The sequence below is a fragment of the Brassica napus genome, chromosome C2 (genome assembly GCF_020379485.1).
Source record: "Brassica napus cultivar Da-Ae chromosome C2, Da-Ae, whole genome shotgun sequence".
Taxonomy (NCBI): domain Eukaryota; kingdom Viridiplantae; phylum Streptophyta; class Magnoliopsida; order Brassicales; family Brassicaceae; genus Brassica; species Brassica napus.
Genome location: NC_063445.1, coordinates 2,725,458 through 2,746,671, shown reverse-complemented (window position 1 = coordinate 2,746,671; position 21,214 = coordinate 2,725,458). Strand labels below are relative to the sequence as shown.

At 37.2% G+C, this 21,214-nt stretch overlaps 3 protein-coding genes across 5 annotated transcripts; 2 read left to right on the top strand and 1 right to left on the bottom strand.

Moving 5' to 3' along the window:
- The first annotated feature begins 1,259 nt into the window (after positions 1–1,259).
- Positions 1,260–11,049, top strand: LOC125575693 (sister chromatid cohesion protein SCC2-like). The gene is made up of 28 exons (XM_048746377.1): positions 1,260–1,680; positions 2,194–2,303; positions 2,597–2,847; positions 2,922–3,018; positions 3,101–3,354; positions 3,632–3,739; positions 3,861–3,972; positions 4,165–4,261; positions 4,338–4,524; positions 4,636–5,067; positions 5,143–5,648; positions 5,720–5,930; positions 6,005–6,055; positions 6,166–6,324; positions 6,416–6,583; positions 6,695–6,994; positions 7,071–7,220; positions 7,420–7,589; positions 7,769–7,877; positions 8,168–8,329; positions 8,413–8,517; positions 8,607–8,840; positions 8,922–9,055; positions 9,142–9,426; positions 9,504–9,915; positions 10,038–10,130; positions 10,229–10,354; positions 10,451–11,049. Exons 1-28 carry the CDS (start codon positions 1,409–1,411, stop codon positions 10,682–10,684), a joined length of 5,529 nt encoding a protein of 1,842 aa, XP_048602334.1. The 5' UTR covers positions 1,260–1,408; the 3' UTR covers positions 10,685–11,049.
- A 379-nt stretch (positions 11,050–11,428) lies between these two features.
- LOC125581272 (protein WVD2-like 4) lies at positions 11,429–14,095 on the bottom strand. 2 transcript variants are annotated; one of them, XM_048746379.1, is made up of 9 exons: positions 14,029–14,095; positions 13,113–13,926; positions 12,986–13,031; positions 12,811–12,903; positions 12,606–12,725; positions 12,270–12,368; positions 12,011–12,070; positions 11,832–11,926; positions 11,429–11,699 (listed from the first exon to the last, which is right to left on the bottom strand). In XM_048746379.1, the coding sequence occupies exons 2-9, from the start codon at positions 13,904–13,906 to the stop codon at positions 11,564–11,566; spliced, it is 1,443 nt and encodes a 480-aa protein (XP_048602336.1). In that variant the 5' UTR covers positions 13,907–13,926; positions 14,029–14,095; the 3' UTR covers positions 11,429–11,563. The 2 variants fall into 2 exon arrangements, with proteins under 2 accessions (XP_048602336.1, XP_048602335.1); XM_048746378.1 differs by lacking the exon at positions 14,029–14,095 and having other exon boundaries at positions 13,113–13,980.
- A 3,746-nt stretch (positions 14,096–17,841) lies between these two features.
- Positions 17,842–20,364, top strand: LOC106368218 (UDP-glucose 6-dehydrogenase 3-like). 2 transcript variants are annotated; one of them, XM_048746374.1, is made up of 2 exons: positions 17,842–18,055; positions 18,669–20,364. In XM_048746374.1, the coding sequence occupies exon 2, from the start codon at positions 18,690–18,692 to the stop codon at positions 20,130–20,132; it is 1,443 nt and encodes a 480-aa protein (XP_048602331.1). In that variant the 5' UTR covers positions 17,842–18,055; positions 18,669–18,689; the 3' UTR covers positions 20,133–20,364. The 2 variants fall into 2 exon arrangements, with proteins under 2 accessions (XP_048602331.1, XP_048602332.1); XM_048746375.1 differs by having other exon boundaries at positions 17,886–18,055; positions 18,659–20,364.
- The last annotated feature ends 850 nt before the right edge of the window (positions 20,365–21,214 follow it).

Below are 21,214 nucleotides of genomic sequence, written 5' to 3'. Positions count from 1 at the left end.
CACATATTACATGTAGGATCTCTATTGGCAAATCATCATCTTTCACATAAAGCCTAATTCAGGAAAGTAAATGGAACTAATTATCTTTCAAATATTACATGGCAAATCTCATAAATATTTTATTTTTAGTTTCTGTCAAAAGATAGCATTCAAAGAAATTTTTTAAAATAGTTTTTATTAATAAATAAAAACACTAAATTATCATATATTCCAAATTTCAATCCTGACCCATAGATAATAGACCCAAAATTCTAATCACTTAACATTAAGCTAAATTGTATACATATCTTTTACATTTTTAACGAATGCTATTTTGCAAAAAAAAAATTTAGTCAACTATTCATATAATCAAACCAAGTTTTGATCGGAAGATGAAATATTTAGGATAGCAACTCTATCCGACTATGTTGGTTTGTTAAAAAACAGTTCATATATAAACCAATATAAAGTTTAAATATACTAGGAGAAAAACTAAACACATAATCTTATATTATTATTAAATAAATAAAACACATAATCTTATATATCTTAATCGGGATTCGTTCGACTTTGATTTGAGTCTATTCAAATTTCAGATTTTTAGGCTTATAAATTTAAACCTTATTCTTAACATTGCGGGTTTGGTTTGGATATCCATTTAAATTATGTAAGCAATCGAAAATTTAAAATATATCTTAAATTCTAAAAATCCAAAACTTAAATAATATAAAAATTTATATTTAAATAATGCAAAAATAAATATTTAAAACTAAAATAAAAGAAAATTGGATTTATTTGGAAATTATGACAGAAAACATGTTTTTAAATATTTCCGGTGTTTTGAGTATTTTAGGGTATCCGAAATATTTGGTTCGAGTCGGGTTTGAATCTACTTCTTCCTATATTAAATTGTATATCTAATCACATAATTGTAAAAACAAAATTTGACCAAAGCAAGACATAGACAATGTATTACTTTGTTTAAGTTTTTAACTTTTTAAAATAAACTAAAACAAATGAAAGATATGTCAATGCTTATTTAAATAAAATTATATAAAAACTTAAAATATATAACTATAGATAGAAATTATAATTTATAATAAACTAAGTTTTGTAAAAAAAGATAATCCCGCGTTTTAAAAATGCGGATCAAAATTTAGTAATTTATTAAATCAGGAAAAATTACAGTGCGAAGATGTCTTCTTACTTTCCCCGCCAATTGCATCTCTCTCTCTCTCCTAATTCTTTTTTTATACAATCTAGGGCTCAAAATCTCTGTTACAGAAAAAAAAAAAAAAAAAACTCAAAATCTCTCTTATGACTGATAAAACTTCCTTCAAATCCCCTCAAAATCCACCGTTCATACTCGCAACTTCCTCCAAATCTGATATCTACAAACCCTAATCTTCGAATCCACCTCGATCCGAAGATGAGCAATCCCACCAGCAGCTCCGGATTGGGTTCAACTTCGAGTTTGACTCAGTTCGGGATCGGTTTGGCTAATACGGCGCAGTCGGATGTTGCTTCTCACTTGCCGCTACCTTCCCTCCCCATATTCTGCGGCGCGGCTCAACCTGGCGAGCTCAAGCTCTTCGATGAGGTTGCCGAAGGTAGTGGCTACAGGTCGTTGAATCGCGCTGAGATTCTCTCGCAATCTAGGAGAATCGCGAAGATGCTTGAAGAAACTGACGTTTCTTACCTGTAAGTGAATCTATCTCGTCTTCATTCCTTCAGACTCGAAAATCGGAAACTAGTTAGAGCGATTCCTCGATTGGATTGGTGAAATCATGTGCGATTTGGCTGGGAATATTAGATATGAAAGTAATGATTCGTTGCTGATATTGTAAGTAGACTGTCTTGTGTGTTCGCATCTGGATTTAGAAGGTATTAGATCAGATAATTTATGAAAAGTAATTGTGACTGCAATGAATCATCTTGTTGTTTCGTTGGCCCTTGTTGCTTTGATGAATTGGATAAGTTTGCATCTACAGGTTTTGGCAATTTTTCTAGTGAAGCGAGCAGTAACATTTGGTTATGTGCGGGTTAAATTCACGGCTAAACTTGATTTAAGTATCTTTCCCTCAAATGTGGTAGAGTAGTTGTGTGGAGAAAATGTGCTTATTTTAGGTTTGTGGAGAATTCTGCCAAGGTAAAGTTCTTTTCATGATTGTAGTAGAGCTCACCAACGTATTTCTCTGTGATTTAATTTTGCAGGGATCTTAGGAACGAGGCTAGGGAGCTCAACTGTAATTCTGAGGAGCCTTTTCAGTTATATGACCAAGTTTTACGATGCAATCCTGGAGCATTTGAGTATGCTATCCCTGGTAAATGAAATCTTCTCATTTTTTCCCTTTTTTGTCTGAACTGTAGGGTGTTACAGATTTTGAGAAAAAATATTGAAAATGTTTTGGGAAAGATACCTTTAGTGCTTGATGCTAGCAGTATCTTCCTTCCTTTTCCACCCCATTCAGCTGGTAGTGAACCTCTATGCTAGGCTTAACTTGTACTGAGCTTTAATAGTTGTTTGGTTGCTCTGGGAAAACTTGTTATTGCGCCAGTGTTTGATAGAATTAATATGTTTGTGTTTATTATTTGCTCTAACTTTCAAGTTTATCAGGTCCGACCTGTGATCCAGTCTGTACCAGTGAAGAGCCTCAACAGAGAACTTCCGAGCCAAGTGTTCCTGTCAAGATTCAACGACAGGCAGATCATCATTTACCTAGGAGTATCCAGCCTGAACCTGTGAAAAGGGTATTACGATCAAAACATGTTGAAAATCATAGTTGGCATCCTGAACCTTTGATAAACCAGTCACCACGAGATGATATTGCAACTCATGACTCTCGACCTGAAACGATCACCATGAATGTAAGATCGTCATCACAATCTTCCTCTATAGTGGGTTTCTTCTGTGCCGTGGACATAACTGAATTAACTTGCAGGATTCTGCTTCCAAAAAGTCAACGGGCAAGAAGAAACGTAAAGATGGCGCTGGCCCTGGTGCGTCTTCAGTTCAGCCAGATTCATCTGTGCTTCAAGGTCTGTTTTGTCCCTTTTTCCTTGTTTTCTTTGCAGTTACCCCTACCAACTAAATAATAATAGTTTTCTAATGCTTGTTTAGAGTCCATCGTAAATAGCTTTTGTGAGATGCTGGAGGACTTCTGTGGCAAAGCTGAAGTCCCTGGTGATGATAGGAATGAAGCAGAGTGGTCGTCAGTGCCTGTTGATGAAATTCGTGTTCTTGTAACTGAATTGATGACTATAAGGTCAAAAATGCTTTTGCATGTGGTACCTGTTGATATTCTATCGAGGTTATTGCACACTCTGGATCATCAGATACATAGGGCCGAAGGCTTGTCCATTAATAGTGAGCATGTGAGTAATTTTCTGTTCGGATCTCTCTATATGCGCCTCTCTTGCTTTACATGGGATCGATTTCATGTTGCGCTCGACGCATGGACTATTTTATCGAACAATTTAGCTTTCAATCAAAGGTGTTCTTTCTGTGTTTGAAGTATATTTTCTTGGACTTGCAAGAATGCATTAATGTCTAGCTCTTTTTCTCTGTTAAGTTATCACGTTTAGTTTTATGAAAGTGGCAAATATGTATTTTTCTTTTTAGCTAACATTTCCTGGTGCAAAAACATTTCAGTCAGATTCAGATTCATTGGAGTTGGTTCTTGGTGCCCTTGAGTCGATCCATGTATCGCTTGCAGTGATGGCCAACAGTGATATGCCAAAGCAGCTCTACAAGGAAGAGGTGATTGCTTCTTAAGTGTTTTTTTTCGCGGGAATCTGTTTATCTTTATGCTTCTCTGGACACTGCTACGTTTCACCATTTTAAGTGACTCAATTTCTATTTCTGTATTCTTTTCAATCAGGTGATTGAGAGAATTCTGGAGTTTTCTAGGCATCAAATGATGGCTGTTATGTCTGCTTATGATCCATCATACCGCAGCGCAAGTAAACCCGCAGATAATGTTGCATTTGAAGGTTGTTTTCCGAATTACTTTGGAAGTTGGATTTTCTGTGCTTATTCTGTTCGAATGCATGGCATGTCATTCACAATATCTGAAACTTTAGTATCATCCTGGTTTGTTAGCATAAAGATTGTCCATTGCGACTGCACAGGTTATTCTAATTACACAATCTTGACATAGAAGTATATGCCACATGCTTTTCTAGGGGATGATGATGATGATCTTGATCCTGACATGGGCTCAGCCAGTAAAAGGCGGCGCACAGGAAAAAGTGGCAAAGTGAAGAAGTCGGCAGTGAACAGGTTTACTGATTAATACCCCACCATTTTTTGTATATTAGTTGCACGCATGTTCACATCTGATATCTTTGTTTCGTAGGATCACTGGAACAGTGAATACCGCACTACAGAAACTTTGCACTATTCTTGGCTTACTCAAGGAGCTGTTGTTGGTAGAAAGGTTGTCTGACAGTTGCATTTTACAACTGTTGAAGACAAGTGTGACAACATTTATGGTGGAAAATATCCAACTTCTGCAGCTTAAAGCAATTAGCTTAATCGGTGGTGTAAGACTTTCCACGTACTCCACATCTTTGCTGTGTATTTTGTTTTAAAAGATCGGCGTCTTCACGTCAGGAATGGTCTTTGAATGTTGTTAAATGTCAACTTTATTGCAGATATATAATTCATATCCTCAACACCGAACATATGTGATAGATGAGTTATCTCAATTGCTCTGGAAGCTACCTTCCTCAAAACGAGTGTTGAGAGCCTACCATCTACCTGATGAAGAACAAAAGCAGATTCAAATGGTCACTGCTTTGCTCATTCAGTTGGTTCACAACAGCACAAGCCTTCCTGAAACCCTGAGACAGGCTTCCAGTGCAAACGCCATACTGGAGAATCCAGTTGATGTCGGCTACCTAACTAAATGTCATGAGGCGGCTACAGAAACATGTTGCCTTTTCTGGACTCGTGTCCTTGGACGACTTGCCAGTTTAAAGGCTCAGGATGCTTCTGAGATAAAAGTGATGACTGAGAACATTGTTAATGATCTACTGACTGCATTGAATCTTCCTGAATATCCATCAGTTTCTCTTATTCTTGAGGTAAATGTATTGTGTTACTTTGTTTGCTTTAGTTAGTCGGTGCATATTTCCACTCTGACAGGTAAACTCTTGCAGGTTCTCTGTGTCATACTGCTGCACAATGCAGGGTTGAAATCAAAAGATGTCTCTGCCCGGTCAATGGCCATTGACTTACTAGGTATAATTGCTACCAGGTTGAAACAAGATGCTGTCCTCTGCAGTGAAGACAGATTTTGGACATTACTAGAATCAGAAAGTGAAGGTAGAGTTGACCAAGTTGGCACAAAAGATTGCGCTCTTTGTTTAGGTAAAAGGGCTGGGAACTTATTGATCTGTCAAATTTGTCCAAGGCGGTTTCATGCTGGCTGTTTGGGTTTAAAGGAAGTAGACATCCCAAGTCGAAATTGGCACTGTCCGTTTTGCGTATACAAGAGGCAACTTCTTGTACTGCAGTCTTACTGTAAGACGGACACCAAGAGTGGTAAGGTTGAGTCAGAAGAAGATCCAAATATGATTACACAGACAGAAGTTGTGCAACAGATGCTCCTGAATTATCTTCAGGATGCTGGATCTGCTGATGATGCGCATACTTTCATTTGCTGGTTTGTTCCTGACTCCTTTCACACTAATTTTGTAATATATGTGGGTTTTATATGGAAGGAACTTTGTGCAGGTTTCATCTGTGCCTTTCGTATAAAGATGTTCCAAAATCTCAGGAAAAATTCAAATATTACATTGCTAGATTGAAAGCAAAGTCAATAATCCGTAACTCTGGAGCAACTACGTCGTTCTTGACAAGAGATGCTATAAAGAAGATTACTTTAGCTCTTGGACGAAATAGTTCCTTTTCCAGAGGATTTGATAAGATTCTACACATGCTCCTGGTTAGTGAAAGGTTTTATACGCATTTTACCTTTATTCGAGTTTCCCTCGTTTTCTAACTGTGTGTTTTTTTCAGGCTAGTTTAAGAGAGAACTCTCCCATTATTAGGGCTAAAGCTATGCGAGCAGTAAGTGAGCAAAGTGTTATTACACATAATCATTACTGTTTGTGGGTAAAATCAGAATACAGATATGCTATTCTAGCGATGATAATACATTCTGGTATTGATCATAACAGGTTAGTACAATTGTTGAAGCTGATCCAGAGGTACTGTGCGATAAGCGTGTTCAGTTGGCTGTTGAAGGAAGGTTTTGTGATTCTGCTATATCTGTTAGAGAAGCAGCACTTGAACTTGTTGGTAGGCATATTGCCTCACATCCTGATGTTGGTTCAAAGGTAAATTTACCTTTCCCCATATCATTATTGACATTATCACATTCCCTACTCATGCTGTTTCTTCGCTGACCCAAGTAATTTATTTTTGCAGTATTTTGAGAAGGTCGCCGAGAGGATTAAAGATACTGGAGTGAGTGTTCGAAAACGAGCCATAAAGATCATACGTGACATGTGTACTTCAAATCCCAACTTCTCTGAATTTACAAGTGCATGTGCCGAGATATTATCTCGAATCAGTGATGATGAATCTAGCATCCAGGTAATCCTTGTACTTCAATTTGCATTGCTCTTTGATCTGTCTTGTGCTTATTATTTAGTGTGATATTATACTTAAATACACGGTCTATATTCGATGTTTTGTCACTCGCAGGATCTTGTATGCAAAACTTTCTATGAATTTTGGTTTGAGGAACCTCCAGGGCATCATACTCAATTTACCAGTGATGCTAGCTCCATTCCAGTGGAAGTGGAAAAGAAAACTAAGCAAATGGTTGGGTTGTTAAGGACGACTCCAAATCACCAGCTTCTTGTAACAATTATTAAGCGTGCCCTGGCCCTTGATTTTTTCCCTCAAGCAACCAAAGCTGCTGGTATCAACCCAGTTGCCCTTGCATCAGTACGCAGGCGCTGTGAGCTGATGTGCAAGTGCTTACTGGAAAAAATATTGCAGGTCAACATTAATGTTTTATGTCTGTGCATTGATTGGCTGGTCGAATACCAATATATACCATCCTTTGTTCTGCCAGGTAGAAGAAATGAGCCGTGAAGGAGAGGTTCAAGTGCTTCCTTATGTACTTCTTTTGCATGCTTTCTGTCTGGTGGATCCTGGGCTGTGTACACCGTCTTCAGACCCTACTAAGTTTGTTATCACCCTACAACCATATCTGAAGAGTCAGGTTATATATATAGCTAATCTGCTCAAGATTCTCTTAAGTTTTGTAAAGGAAAGATTCTGTTAGGAGCTATGCTTTATTTTTTTTTGAAAAATTGTGGTACTAATCCTGAGAAGAAATCATCTGAATGAGAGGTGTGTTCGCAATAGTATCTCAAACTTTTCACTGTTGCTAACCTCCATTCATCTTGTATTTGTTGCAGGTTGATAGTAGAATAGGAGCACAGTTACTAGAGAGTATTATATTCATAATCGATTCTGTCCTGCCCTTGATCCGCAAGCTGCCTATTAGTGTCACTGAAGACCTGGAGCAAGATCTAAAGCATATGATTGTTCGGCATTCATTTCTAACTGTTGTCCATGCTTGCGTTAGGTACCATATATATTACTCATTTAACATCATTCATTGCTCTATACAGCGTCTTAGCTTTCACATACGTTCATTTTTATTTGGATGATCACATGTCTTGATGGAAGATGCAGTCAAAAACATCACTCATTTTTTTATGAAACTGCCTTCTATTTGATTAGTGCAACTCTTCAAATTCTCAGGTGTCTCTGTTCTGTGAGTAAATTGATGGGAAAAGGTGTTAGCGTGGTCGAGCATCTTCTTCAGTTCTTTTTTAAGCGGTTGGAGTCCCAGGGGGCTGATAACAACCAGGTGGCTTTTCTTTGAAAAGATCATGCATCAGAAATTTTGTTATTGCTTATCGTTAATTAGATACAAAACTGACTGTCATTTTCCTCGTACTTATAAGATCATTATTCTCTACTGACACTGGTCTCCGTTGTGGTTTTACTGCTTACTGATAGTAATATTTAGATTTCACATATATTTCACTTGAGAGTGAGTGTTGAACGAGTTCAGATATCTGTTATTCTTTACAAGATGCATCTAGCGACAGATTATCCTTAAGCTAAATATTTTTTACAATTTCTTGTCTATTTCAGATTGCTGGGCGGTCCCTTTTTTGTCTTGGGTTGCTTATTCGCCATGGTAACTCTCTTATTAGCACCTCCGGTAGTAGGAGTTTCAATCTCTCTGGCTGTCTCAATTTATTCAAACGACACCTCCGCATGGAAGATTTTGCTTTGAAAGTCAGGTCCCTGCAGGTATAGTACATACAGTGCTAGTCTGTTGCACATTCTCAGTATTTTATTTTGCTAGAATAATGGTGACCTGAAACTTCCTGCAGGCTTTAGGTTTCATTCTGATTGCACGGCCTGAATACATGTTGGAAGAAGACATTGGAAAAATAATCGAGAATACATTATCAGATGAAGCAAACGGACGTATGAAGGTAAACGTGGCCCATATATTTGCGTTTGTCTACATGTTTTGTTCTACGCTTGCATATGGTTACATCTTTTTTTGATGCTCATGATCCAGATGCAAGGATTACAGAACATGTATGATTACCTTATCGATGCGGAAAAACAATTGGGATCAGATAAATCTGTTGATATCACGGTTAACCCAGTTGAGCAAGGTGGACATACTGTACCCGTGGCCGCTGGTGCAGGTGACACCAACATTTGCGGAGGTATTGTGCAGTTGTATTGGGATAAGATATTAGGTAGATGCTTGGACTGTGATGATCAAATTCGCCAGATTGCTCTCAAGGTTTGCCTTTTTTACATTAGGTAATATTTGCTTGTCTCTCTTAGCTATTGTGTTAAGTAATGAGATATATATGTCCCGCAGATAGTGGAAGTCGTGCTACGTCAAGGTCTTGTTCATCCTATTACATGTGTTCCTTATTTGATTGCCCTCGAGACAGATCCGCTCGAGGCCAACCAAAAGCTGGCCCATCATTTACTAATGAATATGCATGAGAAGTAATCCTCTGACTAGATATTAGCATTTTTTACATTTTTCGTTCATCAAGTGTTGGCGCACTAACACCTCTAGACATTTCCATCAGGTATCCGGCTTTTTTCGAAAGCCGTCTCGGTGACGGACTTCAAATGTCGTTTATCTTCATGCAATCCATCAGCCAGGTCTATTCAGAATCAAATCAAAATCCTCAGCAGAAGTGTTCGGGGAAGAATGATCATACTAGTAGCTCTCTCACACAAGCTAGACTTGGAGTCTCTAGGATCTACAAGCTTATCCGTGGCAACAGGATTTCTCGAAACAAATTTATGACTTCTATCGTTCGCAAGTTTGATAATCCAACCTGGAGCGGCTCGGTTATATCCTTCCTGATGTAAGTATACGCTGCTATGAAAAACTTCACCGTCTCTGTGGTAAATAAACACTAAAATTGTCTGTCTCTCTATACAGGTATTGCACTGAAACCCTTGCTTTACTTCCATTCACAACACCTGATGAGCCGCTCTATCTCGTGTATTCCATAAACCGAGTTATACAAGTCAGGGCTGGTGCAATCGAGTCAAATTTGAAGGCTCTGTTACATAAAGATTCCGCAAAGACTCAGCATGGAAATGGAACGTACCAACAAGATTCGACTCCTGCAAATATTCACATGATGGATTTGAACACAAGAATTCAAGAAGAACATACGCATTGGAATTCCTATGGCCATTCGACTCCAATTGATCTTAATGGAGTAGTGTACCAAGATCCCAGGGATCAGTTTATTTCATATCAAACCCATTATGGCGAAGCAAATGTGCACAAGATGACCTCATCTGATCCTCCTGAATTATCCACCGATGATTTGCAGAAAATTAAGGTAGCCTTCATATCTCTTTCGCTATTGATGCTTAGAGTGCTAAAATTCGGGTTCTTTTTGTTTGAATTTTACATATGGCGTTTTGTGTTCTAATGAAAGTCTTTCTTTTGGTACACTTTCAGGTTGATTGCTTATCAGCAATAGCTTTACAACTACTTTTGAAGCTCAAGAGATACTTAAAAGTCACGTACAGCTTAAATGATGAACGGTGCCAAGTACAAATTCTGTCTCTCCTCTCCTCCTTTTTAGATATAACTCTCTTTTTCTCCTTCAACTTGTTCACCTAAAACGTGATTAAAAAAATATATCTCAGGCCTATTCTCCAACGGAACCCTTGAAGCCAGGAGATCCTCTGTCCAGACAAAACGTTGCCTTTGACCTCAGCGATACGCGCACTGACTTACCTTCAACCTATCAAGACTTGGTTCTGAGATATCAGGTCAAAACCCTACTAAGATTTCACCGTTATATTTTTATTCATGTCTCTAAAATCTAAATCCATAAATAACCATATCCGTTAATAAACTCTTTGCAGGAGTTTAAGAACGCGATGAGAGAAGATACACTTGACTACACCATTTACTCATCAAACGTCAAGAGAAAACGCCCAACGCCAAGAAAAAGCTCAAGATCTGCAAAAAAAGCAGTGGCCTACAATGATGATGATGATGACGAGGATGATGATGACAGAGGTTGGAATGGAGGAGGAGGAAGGGGTATGACTGCTCGGAGACTAAATTACAGCACCAGAAATAGCAACAGAAGGTAAAAGTCAGATGGCACTTTTGCTCATGTCATACATTATTACTGTGTACATAAAGCAGCAAACAAAAAGAAAATTCAAAACCGCTGTTTTTTTTAGGATATCTTAACCAATGTACAGTATGGTTTAGGAAGACCACGAACGAATTGGAACCGTTATATGTAACCTTTTGTTAGAATGAAAAGAAGAAAAAAAATCTAAGTAGAGAAGAAGACCAGAATTGGGGAGTAATGGATGTTTTGATCTTTGGTTGGTATTCATTCACTTGTTGCTATTGTTTTGTTCACACACACTGGTCTTTTTTTATTCCTCACAATTTTTAGGATGCCCACCCCATATATTGTTTTTATAAAATTTATTTGTTTGTTATTGTTTGAGAACTGTATTGAGATACTACTACGAATTGAGGTGTTGCAATCTGTTGGTGGTGAAGAGTATATATAACATGGTTTTTTGTGAGAAAAGGTTAAAACGTAGACCATGTTTGTAACTAATCGACCTGCAACCATTTTTCATCATTTTGCGACTTTATTGCAACAATCAATCTGAGCTTGCACAAATTAAAAGGGTTAATCGCTTAGTGATCTGAATTAACGACTTGTAGTTAATTAATAACCACTCGCACATAAACTGTGACTTGTGATAGCAGTTGCAAGGTCCCAGTGACTGTCAATTGAACAGGGTCGAGATAGTTTATAAGAAAAAGCATTTACAACCATGAGTTACACTGATGTATTACACTGTAATTAATGTAGCTAGTAAGGATTGGTGAATGTTTATATAAGCGTACACAAAAGAATATTTTTGGAGACTTTATTTTTAAAAACATACATATTGTGACAGTTCTAAAGAAAGAACCAAAACCAACGCAAGTGTAACCAAAAACTAGAGAAATTGATAATTGAAATCGCTCAGGTAAGAGCCAGTTTCACTGCAAGAAGATGAACTGCAGCATCTGATCTTCTTGTGTTGCGGTATGTGAAACTTGGGATCTCTTGGCGCAGTTGGATGTTTGTTCGACCTGTTTAATGGTAAAATAAGGAAAACATCAATAAGCAAAACTCTGTGTCAGCTTATTGCAGACAAGAACTATCTCTTTCTGTGATGTATATATGCAAGAAGGGAATTTGAAGAGAACAGAAGTCTCTTTTACCTTCTTGGAATGAATGGTCGATCAAAGTATGGCATTGGTTGCGCCTTTGGGACCAATTCTTTCCTCAGCCTTCTTATCTCTTCTTCCTCCGCCAGCTGAAAAAAAGAAAAAGGATTATCGAAATCAACTCAAGCAAGACACTCCTCTTATATTGGATACGGCCCCCAATAAAATTTTACCTTCTGTTCTCTCTCTCTTTCCATTTTGTATTGCTCGATGAAACTCATCTTCACTGCAACCTAGAACAGCATATTCACACTTTAACATGGAGAAGTTTATTGAAATGATGCAAACAACTCAAGGATGATAAGCAAATATGCCGACAATGGAATGGCATTATCAACATTTACGGTATCTTGAAAAAGTGAGGGAACAACTCTCTATGGTGTTGACTTCAAACTTTACAAAATGTAGATTTAATCAATGCATTAGGTTTACCTGCTGATCAAATTCTGCGCGTTCTACTGCCCGAACATCTGAGTGGAGCGTCAAGTCAACTGGTATTGTAATATCTTTCACATGAGGCTTAACCAGACACTGCAACAGCAAACAACAACATTAGAATGCTGCTTCATCAAGATATCACCTGCTTTCACTTCGCACTTAAGCTCGCCTATCTCTTCATCAAGACATTGTACAATCATATTCAACTACACAATTTTAAATTTGAATTCTCTGGGAGGTAAGATCCATAAAAAGACAGTTATAGTTTGGCCTCTAAAACACTGCAAAATACCATGTTACTGGTTCTCACTAGAGCTTGCAAGATCTTACCTCAGGTTCATCAGTTGTCCATGGAAGACCTTGAGCAATGGGGATTCTCATCTTTTCTTCCACCATTGTTATCTCTTGGAGCTTCTTGGCAAACTCTTCCTCTTTCACCTTACCTCTTTGCTGCAGATAAACAAAACAGTCAAAGACTCAGTTTCTACCATAAATCCAGAAACTTGCAATATTTATAAATCTAAGAAGCTCATACCTCAGTTCTAAGTTTGAAAGGCTTCAATGAAGTAACCTTAACCTGCTTCTTCTTCGATTTTCTGCTTCCCATTGTAGTCGACGAGTCCAAGCTCTGCCACACACAAAAACATCAAATGTATGTCAATTCTCACAACCCCTAAGCGTTATTAGCATATACTATCCAAGACACATACATTTCTTCTGCTTCTCCTCCCAGCATTTGACATCCCACTCAAAACACTGAAACATCACCCAGATCAAACAAGTCAGAACGTGGCAATATTATAAAACTAACAGAGACTAAGCCACCAACGAGCTAACCTCTTGTGGCTACTGTCCCAGGACGACGAGACCGAGGCCTTGGGGTCTAACCCAAGATTCTTAGCCGTCAAAACCAATTCCTTTGGACAAAACGCAGAACTCCATGTGTGGTGTGTCTCTTTCTCTCCCTCCCACAACTTAGATTGCTCCTCTTCTTCCTTGTTGGTACTGAGTTTCTCAAATGCTTCAACAAGATTCATCACTTTACCAGATTCAGGCACGCTCCTCCTCGACTCCTCCACCACTTTACCCCTCGTCCTCTTCAAAGCGCCTATCACCTCCGGCTCCAAGGACTCTCCTCCACCTTCTCCCTCTTCAAGATCACATCCTTCCTCCTTCTCCTTCTCCTCGGACTCGCTTCGTTTCTTGAGAAACTCCTCCTGAGAAGCACGCAGCGTCTCGTACGCGACGCAAACGCACTTCATGTTCCCTCTCTTCCTCTCTCCGCATCTACAATCGATCTCACGAACAGTAGCACTAGTCTCCGCGGCTGGCGACGACGGATCCTTCTTCCCTTTCCTCGAGTTCTTCTTCGCCACCACCACGAACCTCCTCTCCCTTATCCGATTCCGCGGCGAGAAAACCGCCTGGCTAGGTTTCGGATTCGGATTCGGATTCGGACTCTGATTCTTCTTCTGCGCCGATCTCTTCACGATCGGCGATGATGATGACGATTTCGTGAGGGGGGACTTAGCGTGAGAGAGGTTAGGGTTGGCGTTCTCCAGATGAGACGACTTGATCCGATCCTTAACCGGAGTCCCCGGTTTAACATTCTTCGAAATTAACGATTCCATGGGAGATGATAAGTACAGATCTGGAATCGAAAAAGAGCGATTCGTTATTGAGTTTTGTGTTGGTAATGGAGTTGTGTAGAAGAAGACGAAAGATAGATAGATCGGGGGAAAATAAATGTGACCGTTGCGGCGCTCTTTTGGACGCTCTTGATAACGGCTAGTCTTCTCTTGTTGCTCTTTTTAAAAATAAGTTTATAGAAATAAATTATTTATTTCTATAATCTATAATCTTGTCCGTTGAATAATAATGATGAGTTTTAATGCCACGTCATTTCAAATTTTCCAGCAAATAGTTTTACTCCATGTAATATTAGCCGTCGGATCAAACTTTTGGTCAGATGCATTGGTGTAAATGCCAGTGGATGTAGCAGAAGAAAAATAATTATTAGATGATGCATACAGTTGGTGTAAGGTCAAAATCATGTGTGTTTGCGGTTTAATGGTCCGGTTTTGGGAGTGGCTGCAGTCTATCATATGGTAAGCCAAGGTGCGTGGAGCAAAGAGTAGACTGGTGTAAGAAGTTTTTTTTTGTAACAACCATCGTGTGTTATCACTGTTTGTCTAGTCTGGGCTTGGGCTTCGATCTAAGTGATTTACATGGTAAAACATAACAGATGATTGATTTTTGATTCGCTCCTGATACTAATCGGAAAATATTTCAAATTTGAGTCATTCAATGTGGTACGTTTTTGGATTAGTCTGTACTATTAAGTGTATTTTTTTCCGAGACTGACCGGATCAGTCGATAAGACTTATCAAAAAAAAAACTAACCATTGTGTGGGAATGTTCACTTCGTTGGATCACAGCTAGAGGTGTTGCGTCTAAAGGGCATGCATATAATTGATTTTATTTTTGTCTAATATTTTTACTAAGTTCTGTAAATATACACCAACGAAAATTTGGTTTAATGAATATAAGTATTTTCTTCATTGAATATAAGTTCAATAGGTTAATTTTTTTTATTTTTGTTAGAAAAAGAATACGGAACAAAAATTTAAAATAGCTTGAGATTCACCTTAGATTAATGTACGGACTTTTGCATATAATTCTTTATGGTCATTCAAAAATATATATGTATACACCGGAAAATGTTGACAAAATATATATATACGCTCGAAAAATAATCATATATATTACATGAAAAAATATATACATACGCTCGAAAAACAATGTGAAAAATATATTGATCTTTATTATGTAAATTATCATAAATAAATTTTTGATTCAAATAATATGAAATATTTTTTTTATGTATATATGCTTTAACTTTGTTTTAACGATACGACAATATTATACGAAACAAAAATATATATCAATTGTAAAATATGTATGGTCGAATAAAAAAATATTGTAAAATATGTGAAGAATAAAGATGACACGTAATTAAGTAGTATATTACCGTATTTAACAACTATATTTTAACTGGAGTATATATTGCTGAAAGTGAAAAGTGACCCTATAACCGCATTCGAATTCAAAGATAAACTATATAGTAATATAATATATAAATTATGATTTTGGGGGTATATAGTCATCCAGTTTAAGTAACACTAGACCCTGACCCGCGCGTCAGCGCGGATATGAATTTTCGGTTTTTGGTTATTTATTTAACTAAATGATGTATTTGTAATATTTGATGTATTATATTCACCAAGTAAATAATTTTTTTGGCGTCTTAAACCATCTATTTATGACGAATATTCGATATATATAAAAATTGAACAAATAGACGTAATTAGAGAATTGTTGATGATATGAAAAAAACAATGGTATTAATGTAAAATATGAAAAAATATTATATTATGACTTAGTATGGCATAAAAGATTATAAATTAGTTATACATGTTTAAAGAAAATACAATGATTTTTAAACTTCTATAAAAAATTTAACATATAAAAAAAAGGCGATGAATTAGTCATCAAATTGTAAATAATTTCATAATTTTATTGATAATAAATTATTTATAGGCTTTGTATTTATTGATTTGTTTTTTATAAAGCTTATAAAATCAATATGATGATTGATTGGTTGATACATCCTATAAAGAAAACGAAAACTATAGGTGGTTTGAATATTGTACACCGATCAATGGATGATGTAAGTTGACTATATAAAACTTGAGCATGACCATTTCAAACTAAAGTATATGTAGGTTATATGAATTTGTTATATTATAGTTAATATATTTTAAATATTACATACGTCAAGTGATTCACGTTTTCGTAAAAATAAAATTTAAGTTCATTATTGGGCCGTACTTGTCCGTAATAAAGCTACGTTAAATATGATGTATTTTTAGGTTCATTTATTGACATTTAGTTTAAATTTGATTAAGGAAAACTCATTAATTTAACTGGAAAAAAGACAAGCATTAAAATAGGTAGGTTCATTTAAGGACATTAAGTTTAAATTTGATTAAGGAAAACTCATTAATTTAACTGAAAAAGACAAGCATTAAATTAGATAGTTTAATTTAATTCTCAGTAGCATGCAAGTGTAAATAAGTTAAAAAACTTAGGGGTATTTTTTAGTGGGTACTTCTCTTTTAATAATATAGATGGCAAACCAAATCGAGTTGTATTCGAATCATCTTTTTGGGTGGTCAACGTATACAAACCATGTTATATATTCGCATTTTTCCAAAAGATTTGGTTTCAGTATTGATTAATTTAAAATTATATATTTTCAACCACACTCTTCTTGTTTATTTTATTTATAAAACTATTCATTTATAGCTTGAGATGCACTTCAGAAAGTGTGACTGAGTTTTTAAGCAAAGTGCAATTAGTCTTCTATTTCAAGTTTGTCCTGCAGACTCCACCGCACAATCTCTTAACTACTGTTACAAATTGGTTTTAATAATAATAGATTAAGATGTACATTATTGAAACTAAACACCAACCTTTGGGAAGTATATTCTAGACTGAAAACTGGGCAGTGACGCACATTAAAGTATTGAAAACCAATGATGTATTATGGAATTTTAAGTTACTCAAAATATGTTTTCATAACACTTCATTAACATTTCTTTTACTAACAACATATTAACAAACTTCTTTATATAGTTTTTGTCTTCATCTTCATATTTCTCAAATTAAAATAACAACATTAGTTTGTAATATATTTTGAAAGCCCATATTTATAAAATGTATAAATATATATAATATTTTCGGCAGGTAGAGAATATATATACATATATATACACGATGTAATAGTGTAATACTATAAAAAAGGTGTAATACTATTACTTTGAAAGAAATATATTAATTGGCCAAAGAAAAAAATATAGAAAATATAAGGGGATCATTAAATGTAAGTGTAAACTGAGAGCAATATACATATACTACTATTTTCTCTAAAAATAACAATATGCATATAGCACTTTTTTTGAATAAATCTTTACACCAAATTTGATGTATACATCTGATTTTACAAATATATTGGGGTCGTGTTTCAAAAGAAAAAAAAACATTTAGGGGTTCCTAATATATTTTAGTTTAAAAGTAAAACATCAAAGTAATGGGAAGTTATTCAGCATTCTATATATATTGTGGAGATTAGGCAAGCAGTCATACATTTTTCAATTTGTTTCCATAATTTCTGAATATAAATTATACTTTGGATTAAGTATTTGCATTTATGTTGGTCCAAACACTAAATTTATAGGAAAAAAGGTTAGGCAGAACGATAAATGATTTATTTTGTTTCTTACATATATCAAATATTTATCTCTAAAATAGGTAACCAAATCCAGCAATAAGAAAAAAAAATTAGATGCATATTTATCTAACTAACTGAACACATAACACGACAATTGTTTTGTTGACTTATACGACACAGTCTATTGAAGCTGGTCCAAATTCAACCCTTCGAGGTATGGTAAAATGTTTTAACGTGAGTTAATTAAAACCTGCCAAACATTGTGAGGCCCATCGTTTTTCGCATTTAATGTTTTTTCTTTAACTGAAAGTTTAATAATTAAACCGGAGTTTAGCTTTGACGGTTTCAAGGGGGTGATCGCATCACCTATATAAACTCCGCTACACACCCGCTCTTCTTCCTCCATCGTCATCTGATTTAGCGTTCCCCCACCAATCTCAGCTCCATCTTCTTCGTTAGTGTGTAGACACCAGAGGCTTGCACAAAGGTATGAATCAATTGTATCTTCTCCCTCTCTCTCTGTTTCGATTTCGATCTAATTAGCTGTTTTTTTTCACATCGATTTGGTTTTGAATCTGCTTAGTTTCTGTTAAGTGTTGAGAATTTCGATCTGTGTCGGTGATCCGCAGAAAATTCACGTAATTTCATTTCTCATTTTACGTTTTTTTCTTTCACCATATACTTTTGCATGTATCAGATCTGATATTTTGATTTGAATTTGTATTTTTTTTTTTCCATTGAATTTAGCTTTGAAGCTGCTCATTGTTAATCATTATCACGAATATGGGTTGATATGAATTGGTGGTAGCTCCACATAATATTCTGTTAATGTTTAGTGTTTTACGTAAATGCATTCTATGGACATCTTCTGATTCTTACCGAACCAGATCTGATTTAAAAAAAAACAAAAAAATAACTGTCAAAGTTTAGTTCTTTATATATGTTTTTTTTGTTGCTCCAGTGTTCTTTTTAGTTGTTATAATCGAATATTTAAGAACTTTGTGTGCTGTTCATACTGAACTTCATCTCTTAATATTGGTGATTTATTTATGGCATTGATTACTTATGAATCTAACCTTTTTTCTTTGAGGTAAATTCAGAATTTTACAAGCAAAAAAAAAATGGTGAAGATATGCTGCATTGGAGCTGGATACGTGGGTGGTCCAACCATGGCCGTCATTGCACTAAAATGCCCATCCGTTGAAGTAGCTGTCGTCGACATCTCCGTCCCAAGGATCACCGCCTGGAACAGCGACCAGCTCCCCATCTACGAGCCCGGTCTCGACGACGTCGTCAAACAGTGCCGCGGAAAAAACCTCTTCTTCAGCACCGACGTCGAGAAACACGTCAGAGAGGCCGACATTGTCTTCGTCTCTGTCAACACCCCTACCAAGACCCGCGGCCTCGGAGCAGGCAAGGCCGCGGACTTGACTTACTGGGAGAGCGCGGCGCGCATGATCGCTGACGTCTCGGTTTCCGACAAGATCGTGGTCGAGAAATCGACCGTCCCGGTCAAAACCGCGGAGGCCATCGAGAAGATCCTCACGCACAACAGCAAAGGGATCAAGTTCCAGATCCTCTCCAACCCCGAGTTCCTCGCCGAAGGAACCGCCATCGAGGACCTTTTCAAACCCGACCGTGTGCTCATCGGCGGCCGCGAAACCCCAGAAGGGTTCGCGGCCGTGAAAGCCTTGAAAGACATTTATTCCCAGTGGGTACCCGAGGAGAGGATCCTCACCACTAATCTCTGGTCCGCCGAGCTCTCCAAGCTCGCGGCTAACGCCTTCTTAGCTCAGAGGATCTCTTCGGTGAACGCGATGTCAGCTCTCTGCGAAGCAACGGGGGCTAATGTCACTGAGGTGTCCTACGCCGTCGGTAAAGACTCTAGGATCGGTCCTAAGTTCTTGAACTCGAGTGTCGGCTTCGGCGGGTCATGTTTCCAGAAGGACATCCTCAACTTAGTCTACATCTGTGAATGCAACGGCTTACCAGAAGTGGCCGAGTACTGGAAACAAGTCATCAAGATCAACGACTACCAGAAAACAAGATTCGTCAACCGAATCGTCTCCTCGATGTTCAACACAGTCTCCAACAAAAAGATCGCGGTTCTCGGTTTCGCCTTCAAGAAAGACACTGGAGACACTAGAGAGACACCCGCCATCGATGTCTGCAAAGGCCTTATAGGTGACAAGGCTCGTATCAGCATCTACGACCCGCAGGTCACCGAAGAGCAGATCCAGAGAGACTTGACCATGAACAAATTCGACTGGGACCACCCGCTTCACCTCCAGCCGATGAGCCCCACTACTGTGAAGCAAGTCTCGGTGGCTTGGGACGCGTACGCGGCGACCAAGGACGCTCACGGTATCTGTATCTTGACGGAGTGGGATGAGTTCAAGAAGCTGGATTACGAGAAGATCTTTGAGAATATGCAGAAGCCGGCGTTTGTGTTTGACGGGAGGAACGTGGTGGATGCTGAGAAGCTGAGGAAGATTGGGTTTATTGTTTACTCTATTGGTAAGCCGTTGGACCAGTGGCTCAAGGACATGCCTGCTCTTGCCTAAACGGTTAAACCAAACAAACCTCTTCCTTTAGCTTTTTAATTTCATGTTTTTTTCTCGAATTATCATATACTTTTGTTCCTTTTTACCCTGCTTTGATCAATAATTGTCGCTTTTATGAAAGTCCAACAGAGATGTTTAGGTTTGGTTTTTGTTGGTAATTATGTATCTTTGGGTTATCATATATTGTAAGCTCTTTTCAAGTATCATTTTCTTAATATAAAAGTTTTCTCTAGTTGTTTGACCAAAAAAATAAAATAAAGTTTTCTCCAGTTTGATTCTTTTGTCTAAGAGTAGTCCCAAGTTTGTAGTAGACGGAGTGAAACTTGCTGGTGAAGCAATGGATGCTGTGCATGAAAGGCCTAGCGGTTTCTTGAGACACAAGAAAGTGAGTAAAGCTGCTGAAATTGAGTGTGGGTTTGTGAGTAGTGATCAAAAACTTGAGGAAGAAAAGGTTAGTAGATGTGAAACATCGAACGAACCAGCTAGTTTCTTGGGAGACGAGAATAAATTCGATCAGCAGAAACGAAGAAGAGCTGGTGAATCTGAATCTAGGGTTTTGAGGAATGAGCAGATACTTGTGGAAGAAGATATTAGTAGTGATGAAGAATCAGCGAGTTTCTTGGGACTCAAGTGTGAACTTGAATCTGGGGACACTGTGTTTGTTACTGAATGTGATAAGAGGAATGTTGAGCATCTACTGATTACTCGTAAACAGAGCAATGATGAGGGTTTGGGGCTTCTCAGTGCTGTTCCTTTTACTGTTGGGGTCAAGTTTTACTGAAACTCTGTTTTTTTTCTCGAGTAGAATTTGAATATGGTAGTCAAATTTTAAGACTTTTTTGCTCTGTTCTTTTAGATTAGAAAAGTCATAATTGAATGTGTCGGTTGGTCTATGCCTATGGTATTCAACAACAAAACTTTTGAACATATAATAAATGAAATTAAATAAACTACTTTTTTGGTAACATGCTAAACGAAAACGACAGAGAATTGTACGAGTTCTTGTAATAAATTTGAGAAAATCCCTACCAGCTAGAACAACTTCAAAATCATCTCAAGTTAAAAAAAAAAAAAAACTTCAA

What these genes read in the sequence shown, in the direction of transcription:
- LOC106368218 (XM_048746374.1), top strand. Translation starts at nt 18,690, where the DNA reads ATGGTGAAGATATGCTGCATTGGAGCTGGATACGTGGGTGGTCCAACC.
- LOC125581272 (XM_048746379.1), bottom strand. Translation starts at nt 13,906, where the DNA reads ATGGAATCGTTAATTTCGAAGAATGTTAAACCGGGGACTCCGGTTAAG. An exon ending in GCGCAGAATTTGATCAGCAG is followed by an intron (nt 12,071 to 12,269) that starts GTAAACCTAATG and finishes ATGCTGTTCTAG; the next exon opens with GTTGCAGTGAAGATGAGTTT. An exon ending in CGACCATTCATTCCAAGAAG is followed by an intron (nt 11,700 to 11,831) that starts GTAAAAGAGACT and finishes ACCATTAAACAG; the next exon opens with GTCGAACAAACATCCAACTG.
- LOC125575693 (XM_048746377.1), top strand. Translation starts at nt 1,409, where the DNA reads ATGAGCAATCCCACCAGCAGCTCCGGATTGGGTTCAACTTCGAGTTTG. An exon ending in AGATTCATCTGTGCTTCAAG is followed by an intron (nt 3,019 to 3,100) that starts GTCTGTTTTGTC and finishes ATGCTTGTTTAG; the next exon opens with AGTCCATCGTAAATAGCTTT. An exon ending in AAGAAGTCGGCAGTGAACAG is followed by an intron (nt 4,262 to 4,337) that starts GTTTACTGATTA and finishes TTTGTTTCGTAG; the next exon opens with GATCACTGGAACAGTGAATA.